General features: G+C 39.2%; 1 protein-coding gene across 1 annotated transcript in view; it reads right to left on the bottom strand.

Moving 5' to 3' along the window:
• Positions 1 to 1,927: 1,927 nt before the first annotated feature.
• The window catches only part of LOC126267950 (protein preli-like), a 29,250-nt gene continuing 20,698 nt past the window's right edge, over positions 1,928 to 10,479 (bottom strand). The window contains exon 3 of the mRNA XM_049973284.1: positions 1,928 to 3,487. Within this exon, the coding sequence (XP_049829241.1) occupies positions 3,140 to 3,487 (348 nt within the window). The 3' untranslated portion in view covers positions 1,928 to 3,139. The remainder of the gene's footprint in view (positions 3,488 to 10,479) is intronic.

Genomic DNA, 10,479 nt, shown 5'->3' with positions numbered 1-10,479 from the left:
AAGATCAGCTAAAAAGAATTCTAATTGAGAACCCTTTTTATTCCCTAGACTAGTATTATATCTGTATGAAACTTGCTTCATAAGAATGTCAAGCTCATAGTTTTAAGTAACCTACAACTAATATAATGTTGATAAAAACAATGTTTGTAATATTGTGATTGTATACTACCAAATGTAAAATTTATTAATACAAACAAATCTTTAGTTTGTAATTTATAAACTGACGTATTCAGAAGAATAATCTGTATGATGTCCTGAAACTGTATTATTTCTAGGGATTGTATTTGATTATTCGATGTTGAATAATAATAATAATAATAATAATAATTATTATTATTATTATTATTATGGAAATGGATAAAAGGAACAACAATACACGTTATATGTGTTGACCTACAACAGGTTTTAGTTTGTGCAACACTGTCACATTCCATGGTATTTTACCACAGACTACTGTTGTCAAACAATTTCACAGTTCATGACATTAGGTACTGGAAACATCACAGTAAATTTGTGGGATGAATCCACTGCAAAGCACTGTATGCTTAAATTTGTGACAAACAATTACAATATGCACGAAGAAGGTATAGAACACAAACTGATTGTACGGTCTGACAGCTGAGTCAGGCTGGAGAGTTTTAGCACTTTATTTCTATCTGGTGAGCTCCAAGCACTTTACAGAAATACATCAGAAGTTTTTATATTTGGGTCATAGTTTCGTACCCCAGGACAAGGACTCTGCAATGACCGAGAAAAGAAATAAAGTGTCAAACATTATTGTTCATTCATATTCAAATGGTTCAAATGGCTCTGAGCACTATGGGACTTAACATCTGTGGTCATCAGTCCCCTAGAACTTAGAACTACTTAAACCTAACTAACCTAATGACATCACACACATCCATGCCCGAGGCAGGATTCGAACCTGTGACCGTAGCAGTCGCGCGGTTCCGGACTGAGCGCCTAGAACCGTAAGACCACCGCGGCCGGCGTTCATTCACAATGGAAGCATGTTATTGCTGAGGCCTTTGTCAATCCTTCAAAACTGAACATTCAGGAGATGACGATGGAAGACTTCAAGGATGTAGGATCCACTGACTTAGTTTTCAAAAAGCCACCTACTTTGAAAATCATTAATTTACTCTGGCTGAAGCTGTGCAGTGATGATCCTCAAGGTGCAAGCACGTGTTGTAGTCACAATGTGCTATGGCTATGGGAAAGACATTATACTGTAAAATATGGTTGTGAACATCAAGTAAAAAACTGTCAAGTGTGGTTGCTGTACAATGGGACACAAATAAAACTTCGTAAGAAGAAGAAAAGGGATCTACTGGGCATGATGGATTATATGCAGCCAAAATACATGCAATTTTACAAAAACCTGCAGTGCGACAACTGAGTTTAATGCATCAAATTCGTGTGTCAAGTTGATGACAAACTCATGTTCCAATACCTCTTTCAAGACCACAGTAATCAGTTTACAATAAGTATTATTTCGTATGTTGTTGTAATTTTCTTTCTTACTTTTTGATTCAAGACAACCTTCATTACACCACAACAGAGTACAGAGTGATCTGGGATAATGCTGTATATCCATTCCTATACAGCATTTTTCCATTTTAATACTTACTTATTTTAAAAAAAAAACTATGCTTAGTGCAATTTTAAAAAGCACAACCAAGTATCTTCAATAGTATATATGCACAAACAATATATATCTGCTATTACATTATTATTCTGCAATTTCCTAAAAACTATAAAATGTGCTACACAGCATTATTCATTTATTGGATGAACTCCCCGCAATTTTTAAAGTTTTTCTTCCATTTAAAATTATGTCAATGTGGAGATAATTTAAAAGGAAGTGCTTCTGCAGTACACTCAGCTGCTCACATGCAGACAGTAGCTTTCTATTGAACTACCGTCATTTGGGCAATCATAATGAAAAATGTTTTATTTCTTTGTTTCTACATTGTCCACCAGATTTACAGTTGACATATACCATTAGCACTGGTTACAAAGTATAAAAAATTCAATTCCCAGTTAATTTGTTATTTTCATAACAAATAAAACAATATCAAATATTATTACTATAAAGCACCAGTTCAAATCAATCATGAGAAAGTATGAGATCTTAGTAAGTCAGTGTTTAAGAACATTGCAGATCAAATAATATTGAGCTTCCTTCAAAATTTTAAAAGTAGGAGATCAAAACTGCTTAATTTATGTAGTGGAACAAATCTGACGTGACAGAATAACAAAACAGAAACAAAATCTTGTCATATACTATATGATGAAGCATGGTAACCGACTGTTTGTACCGTTTTTCAGACTTGTGTCCCATTCTTCTTCTTCTTCTTCTTCTTCTTCTTCTCTTCATTTACTCCAACACTTCGGTTAATATTCTTATTTGCTTACATGAAGTAAAATATATATTTGTAAAGTTTTAATTTTATCCTCTGTAGAAAGTCAAGCAAGAAATACAGTCCTGACAACAATAAAGTATAGTCAAAATTTCCTTGCTCCTAACTATAAAATTTATTTAAAAGATCAACACTATACAAATAGAATGTACGTCAGCCTGTGTGCAGTCTCTTTAAGTTAATAATGTGTTGGATGAAGACATACTTATAACATGACAGAATACAATTTACATGCTGTGTTATGTAACAAATCTGCAGGAATGAACATTTAATCTGACAGTATGAAATGCAAAATATAGTAAGCATTTGTGCCTGCAAAGTCTTGGAAAGTTATTAGAAATATTCTACAAATATAAGTCTTGATATTTATATCTACCCTTCTTTGTGAATCAAGAAGTAGCTGTATTTACACCAATAGTGTATAATAAATGCACTGAAGCAATGACATCCACCATTCCAAAGTGGCTATGAAATGCCAGCAAACACAATAATACAGAAAGTTTCATTCAAATGCAATTACTCTGAAACAAGTAGCAAGTATATTTCACCTTTCACTGTGACATAATTACTCTGATAACATTTTTCTACAATTTTAATTAACTCGGCTACAAAGATAACTTCTTCGGCTTACAAGCTGTGTCAGCTGATGCTGTCAGTAAAGGAAACAACTTCCCTGGGCACATCAGCAACATAAACCTTTCACTTATAAAGGTTAACTATGTTTGGTTTGCATGGCAGGAAGCATAAATTGTCCCAGCTTTTGATTTTGCCAGATCAGTAGCCTTCTTAGCGGCATCCTTGAGGGCATCTTTCTTGGTTGATCCTACGCCCTGGTTCATTGTTTCCTCTCTTAATGGGATTGATGTAACAGGAAACAACGAAGAAAGTACATAATTGAAGCCTGAAACCATTTTCTGACAATTTTTGCGAAATCTTTCTACGCCAAATGCTTGTATAGCACGCCCAAATCCAAACACTTGAGAATCTATCCAAGCTGATCTTTCTGCTACAGTCCAGTTAGGATTTTCCTTGCTTACTCTGTATGTCACCTTTTCTATAACACTCTGAAACAGACAATACAAAATACATTTAAGTTCTAAATAATTTGAAGTTTATTTTGAACTGAAACATATGGGTCACTCAAAATAGTTATTGTATCTGATAACAGTATGGAAATACTTTTCTTTTTTACTTTGTCATGTGTATTGGTTAAGATGTTCAACTACTCCTAAATAACAATGTTTCCTTTTCATCTATGTTTGAGTTTCATGTTTTTGAGTTAGTACTCATTTTGTCTGTCTACCTTCAACTATAATTTTTCTTTGAAGGAGCAGAATACTGTAATATCCCTTACAGCCACGGAGGGCAGCGGGTCCACATTGCCGGGAACCAGGTTTCCTGGAGGGCAATGCAGAAAGCAGGTGTAAAGCTTAACAGCAGCCGTAGCTCAGCCAGGTGGTTGAAAAAACAGTCACAATTCTACTGGAGGATGACGTTATCGTGAGTCTGGGAAGGCATGAAGGATGCAAGGAAGCAGATTATGGCTCAGGGTCACCTGCTGCCTCTGAGTATTTGTAGCCATTTCTATGGTGGATCGGCTCCTCGAGCCACTGGCGAGTGTCCGCCATGACGTCAGTGGAGACCTTGGGAGAGAGGGCCCCAAGAGACCACTTCTGCATGAGAGGAGGTGGAGGAGGCTGTTGCTTTCCAGCAGGGGTGGAGGGGACCGATGTCCTCTGTGTTTGGGGGGGGGAGGGGGGGGGGGGAAGGGAGGGCTTGCTCCCAAAGTAGGTGCTTTAGGAGCAACAGGGGAAGATCTGGCGCCTACCACCAAGGGGTGGATGTGTTGTGGTGGCCTGGAGGGTCCACTGTTCGTGTCACACAGTGAGGAACCACTGGCACTTGGACCGAATGTGGTGTAATCTTTCGAAAGTACGTTTAGCCTCTGTGTAAGTCAACCAGCCCAGGGTCCTGTACTCCATGATTTTCCGCTCCTTTTGTAGTACTGGGCAGTCTGGTGAGCAGGGGGAGTGGTGTTCCCCACAGTTGATGCAAGTGGCACATGTCGCACATGAAGTATCTGGGTGCAGTGGACGTCCACAGTACAGACATGTGGCGCTGGAAGTGCAGTGGGAGATATGCCCAAACTTCTAGCACTTAAAGCACTGCATAGGGGAAGGGAAGTAAGGTTTAACGTCACAGCGGTAAATCATCACCTTGACCTTTTCAGGTAATGAATAACCCTTGAAGGCCAAGATGAAGGCACCGGTAGGAACCCTGTTGTCTTTGGGTCCCCTGGAAATGCGGCGGATAAAATGAACACCCCACTGTTCTAAATTGGCGTGGAGCTCGTTGTCAGCCTCCAAGAGGAGGTCCCGATGGAAAATAATCACCTGGACCCTGTGCCGTAAGGTCACCAACAAGATATGACTTAGCCCACTTCATTGTGGATTATCCACCTGATGCTACCCACTCCGATCAGGGGCTCTCCCCACGTGCACCACACAGCGACAGCAAAGGCCAACTGGCATGATGGCCGTTGCCAGGAGTCCTGATGCCCCAGCAAGACAGGCATCTACACCTCGGCATATGTGGGGAATTTGCAGCTAGGCATCAGTAGTGTGATCCCTGTGTTGTCAGGGGGCTACCACCAAAGAGGTACATGACAGCCCCACCACAACAAAACACACCAGATATTGGGGCAGAGAAATCCAATATTGTCAAGGGGCCAAAAGAGGATAGGAGGCAACGAAATAAAATGACATACTCTGGAAGGTTTCCTCGCCCAAATAGTTGAATCGCAGGTGGAGATGCAAAGCCATGACAAGAGATTCAGGAGATCGAATCTGAGGGCACTCATGCACCACGTAAGGTGTCCTTCCCCATATGGCCCGCACTTCTCTAGAATTTTGAAAGTGGCGGGTCAAACCAGTCAAACCATAGAATGGGACCTGAACTCACGGGACCGAAAAGTGAGAGACTCCTTTTAGTCGCCTCTTATGACAGGCAGGAATATCTCAGGCCTATTCTAACTTTGTATATAAAATTAGACACACATATTAAAAACAAAGATTCCAAGACTTACCAAGCGGGAAAGCGCCGGCAGACAGGCACATGAACAAAACACACAAACACACACACAGAATTACTAGCTTTCGCAACCGATGGTTCCTTCTTCAGGAAGGAGAGGGAAAGACGAAAGGATGTGGGTTTTAAGGGAGAGGGTAAGGAGTCATTCCAATCCCGGAAGCGGAAAGACTTCCCTTAGGGGAAAAAAAAGGGCAGGTGTACACTCTTTGCCTTTAAATATGTCTGCTTGTGTCTGTGTATGTGCGGATGGATATGTGTGTGTGTGTGTGTGTGTGTGTGTGTGTGTGTGTGTGTGTGTGTGTGTGTGTGTGCGAGCGCGCGCGCGCGAGTGTACACCTGTCCTTTTTTTCCCCTAAGGGAAGTCTTTCCGGCACCTGTCCTTTTTTTCCCCTAAGGGAAGTCTTTCCGCTCCCGGGATTGGAATGACTCCTTACCCTCTCCCTTAAAACCCACATCCTTTCGTCTTTCCCTCTCCTTCCTGAAGAAGCAACCATCGGTTGCGAAAGCTAGTAATTCTGTGTGTGTGTGTGTGTGTGTGTGTGTGTGTGTTTGTGTGTTTTGTTCATGTGCCTGTCTGCCGGCACTTTCCCGCTTGGTAAGTCTTGGAATCTTTGTTTTTAATATATTTTTCCCATGTGGAAGTTTCTTTCTATTTTATTTACATCATCATTAAATTAGACACACACACACACACACACACACACACACACACACGCATTACTAGCACAATTTCCGAGAGTGTAGTTAGGAAGGAACCGGAGAGTACAGCTTAAATTACTGAGAGTGAAACTAGCAGCAATGAAACCTTCAACATCACAGCACATCAGCAATCGTTGGTTACTACATTAAAAACCAAAAACCCGCCTCGATTTTTAGTTTTTAATAGCAGCAATGGCATTTAGAATTCCTTGCTCATTACAAATATACTTTGGTTTCTAAGAGTACAGCTTACACTGGTGCAGGCGAAATGAACAGCAATCACATTCTTGTAATTCCTTACTTGTCAAAAATATTTTGCTGCCCATTTCTGAATATGTTGTATTTGTGGGTGTGATTAGGCAGGAACCTGAAAGCTTAAACTGGCAGCTCAGATTGCTGCAGGTGAAATGAGTAGCAGTGATATTTATATTCTACATTGTCAGAAATTTTTAGTTGTTTGAGAAAAGATGTGGAGAGGAGAGTAGGCTTTGTGGGCATGTACAAGGTGAGGTGCTTCTTATGTTACTTGTGTTTGCAGCAGGTGTGTGTTGTACAATTAACGTCTTGTCTGAGCATCTACATTGAAATATATTTTGATGTAGTATTCTACGGATATGATTTTTTTTTTTTTTTCCTCTCTCTCTTGAGGAGATAAGAGCAGTTTTAAAGTTTTTTGATCAAATTCTTTACCTGACACTAAAAACCGACATCACAGGGTTGTAGTAGTGGATTGCATCTGAGGCAATCACTTTAACACTGCAAGATGGCAATTCCTCTTCAGCTTGAAACATACTGTCCTATGATGTGGATTTGTTTGTTCTCCCTACGAGTCAATTAACAGAAGAAATTTGTTCTCTTGCACATAGGTTGTTACCAAATTAGTCACAAATGTTTTACATAATGCTGTCTTAAGTTCAGCAGATTTTGACAAAATAATGATGATATTCTTATATTTTGTCGGATCCTCACTCACCCTTTTTTGAATCCCCAGTCCGTAAGAGTGATTACTTTCTTATAGGCATATGTAGACTGTTGGTATAATTTTCCAGAAAGGTTTATAGCATATTAGGCTGTATACAAGTGAGCTAGTTTGTTCATATTTCAGTTTATTTGCTGTGTATGTAACGTAAAAATTGAAAACATAAAATAAAATAAGGAGTTTCTGCATTAGGACCTGACGTCACAGCCTCCAGTTTACCGTTCTGTACTCTTTTCGCTGTGCCAACAGCAGCCTGGAAATTACACATATAAATGGTTCATGTCCCTCCTGACTGGTGCCAAAACAATATATTTTATTAATGCTTTACCATCTAGAGCTTCCATTTCTGTCACTTCCGTTTCTGGCAGAGCCCTGCATATGCCATAAATGGGATGGTGAGGTCACCTGCCTTCCTGTTCCGATGACGTCCAGTGTGAATCGTCCTTTAATAGGCAATAACTGGGCAACCATCTTTTGTTATTACAGTCTTCGTATACATTAATTTTCAAGTACCATAACTCTGGTCAAAGAAGTGTTACATGCATGACATTCATAATTCCGTAACTGAGCTTGTGACCAATAATCAAATATTAACATAACCCTCTGCCTGTCATTTTAAACTACTTTAATGCATATTTTGCGTCCTTCAACCAAAGTTTTGCAAGACATACCCACTGATAAGAAGTACACTTTAAAGAGGTACATCAAACTTCTACATAAATAACGGGTAGCCGATTAGTATTGGCGTCACCAGTTCTCGAGTGAATTGCTTTTAAGCAATGTATTGAAATTTGTATTCCAGCATTCTGGAAAAACCACACATCATTCATTAGCTCATAAGGTGAAGTGTAGAAACCGTTTGCTTACTTAAAAAAAAAGGACACATTCTCTTACTTTTGATAACTTCTTTATTTCTGAAATGCAAATGCAAGGAAGTCACACTCACTTCCACTAGACTGCTTTTGTCCACTTTGCAGCCAGGGTGCGGCTCGTCAAAACACTTCTGGCCCAGACATGTACTGGTGCAAACACTGCTGTGCAACAGTGACTGGCATTATTGCCGAACATGTGTCTACAATTCGCATGCTGCCAATGTTGTTGGTAATATGCAATTTTTACAGCACATGTAATGGGTAAATTAATTTTCAGTGAAACAGAATTAATTTCAAACTGCAAAAATTCTGTTAAATATTCTTTCAAAAGGAATGTGCACTTAATTCATAGGAGCAGTCCACTGAAAAGTTCAGCTGAATGAACCCATAAACATCAATTATGTCTACACCTTTGATGATTGCAAGAGACCCCACACCACAGTATTAAACACTGACATTTCTTATTTTAAATTTTTGTGCTGCACGCCCCTTAGCTGCAGTCCTGGAAATGGACAGCACAGGACTATAACAATACTAGATAAACTGAGATAAACGGAACAGTGTTTAACAAAGGTTGTCCTGCCAATATCTTGTATTATATAGTGCTCTAACTTTTAACAACTATTCACTAGAGCGCACACAATAGTAACTACATGTATCAATAAATCTGTGTAACTAGAAACTGAGAAGGGAAAAATGAACAGATTAATTAGTTAGCTCTATAAAGTGTTTATTTCTAATCTAAATTTGTGAAAATTATATATCTTTTTTAGTTTAAGGTACCTTTCTTGAAATGATAGCCTTCTTTTCTGCACATCCCCTACTCAGCCTATACTCATGCCATGAGAAGTCTCAGCGGCTTGTATACGAATGTTAGCTGGCACTAATGCTATAACCTAAACTACAAACACTAATTCACTTAGTTTTCTTGCAGAGGGGTGAATACACTGAGGAAGTCATTAATATCTTCGATCACACTGCAGCTTCTAAATTGAATAATGTTAGTTTTCTTAGTGTCGCCTTGTCCTACATTATATACTAAATTGTCTATGATTTATTCCATGGTTCCATCTCTTTGCCAATAATCTATATTACTAAATGACTATCCCAGAACCTCAGGCACTGTGCCAGCCACCATTATCTTATCGCTTCCAAGGGTAACAGAAATCTGATTTTCAATATTTCATGTAATTATTAACCTAATTAACCCATTTAAAATGCTGTCATAATCTACTCATTTACAGTTATAATCTTATGTTGCAAGTTTAACACAATAAGACAAGTATTACAGTTGCAAACTCTCTCTCTCTCTCTCTCTCTCTCTCTCTCTCTCTCTCTCTCTCTCTCTCTCTCTCTCTGTGTGTGTGTGTGTGTGTGTGTGTGTGTGTGTGTGTGTGTGTGTGTGTGTGTGTGGGGGGGGGGGGGGGGGGGCACGCGCTCGCTCAAGCAGGTGTGTAATTGGCGACATGCTAATACCCAGACTTTACTTTACTCCTCCAGTCCCTGTGAATGAGAACACTTAGTGACTTCCAACAAACTTCCAGCATAATTTAAATCTTTTCTTAACGTTTTCTTGCTTATATGCTTAAAGGCAAATATTTAACACATTAACTCATTTCTAAACAGACATTTGAAGCTGTTTTATATATGGGAGCACAATTCTTCAAAGAATCCGAGCTTTACTGGTAATCTTTAACTTTACTATTTCATGACAGAAATGTGGCCAACCTTTTGCTGCCATACTTTGAATATCATAATTTCAAGTCCTGCAATCTTTTCAGTAACATGTCACAATCTGTATTGTGTGGTTTCACATGACTTCACTTAAAGTGAAACTAGCTTGAGGGCATTAAGTTCACACACATATGGCAGTAGTCTGACAACAGAATGGCCACAGATAGCCAGTTTATCAACATAGTAAGTCTCTCCTTGGGGCTAATTGTTCTATTTCTGTAAACAGCACACACTTTCGCATTGCCTCACCCCATGTCTTCTCAGTTTAAGTATTTATCTTTTTTGTGGCCTTTTCAACGATGTTTTGTGGATCTGTTTCCCATGAAGAGTAGTGGTGTCCATAACTAATACAGACTCTCTCTGCAGTTTCTTTAAACTGTTAAATTGCGAACGACTTTCTTCTCAACCCACTTCTTAAATTACTGGAGTTTACAGAACTTGGTGATCACCAGTATCTGTTCCCACTTTGTATAGTAATTTGCATCTTTCAACAACATTTGAATATCCCCAAGATATACAATTACTCAGTTTGATGCCCTCTCCTTGATGCATTTACATGGCTTGTGACTCCAATGTCAGTACCTCGCTGACTTTTCTGAATGTTAACTCTGTATCAGCCCATGTTCACACACACGAAATATTGGCCCACCATCACCCCTCAATTACCTTACCTTCCGCAAAC

Source organism: Schistocerca gregaria, chromosome 1 (genome assembly GCF_023897955.1).
Source record: "Schistocerca gregaria isolate iqSchGreg1 chromosome 1, iqSchGreg1.2, whole genome shotgun sequence".
NCBI classification, from domain to species: Eukaryota; Metazoa; Arthropoda; class Insecta; order Orthoptera; family Acrididae; genus Schistocerca; species Schistocerca gregaria.
The sequence above is the reverse complement of the archived record's forward strand: the minus strand, read 5'-3'. Positions and strand labels throughout refer to the sequence as shown.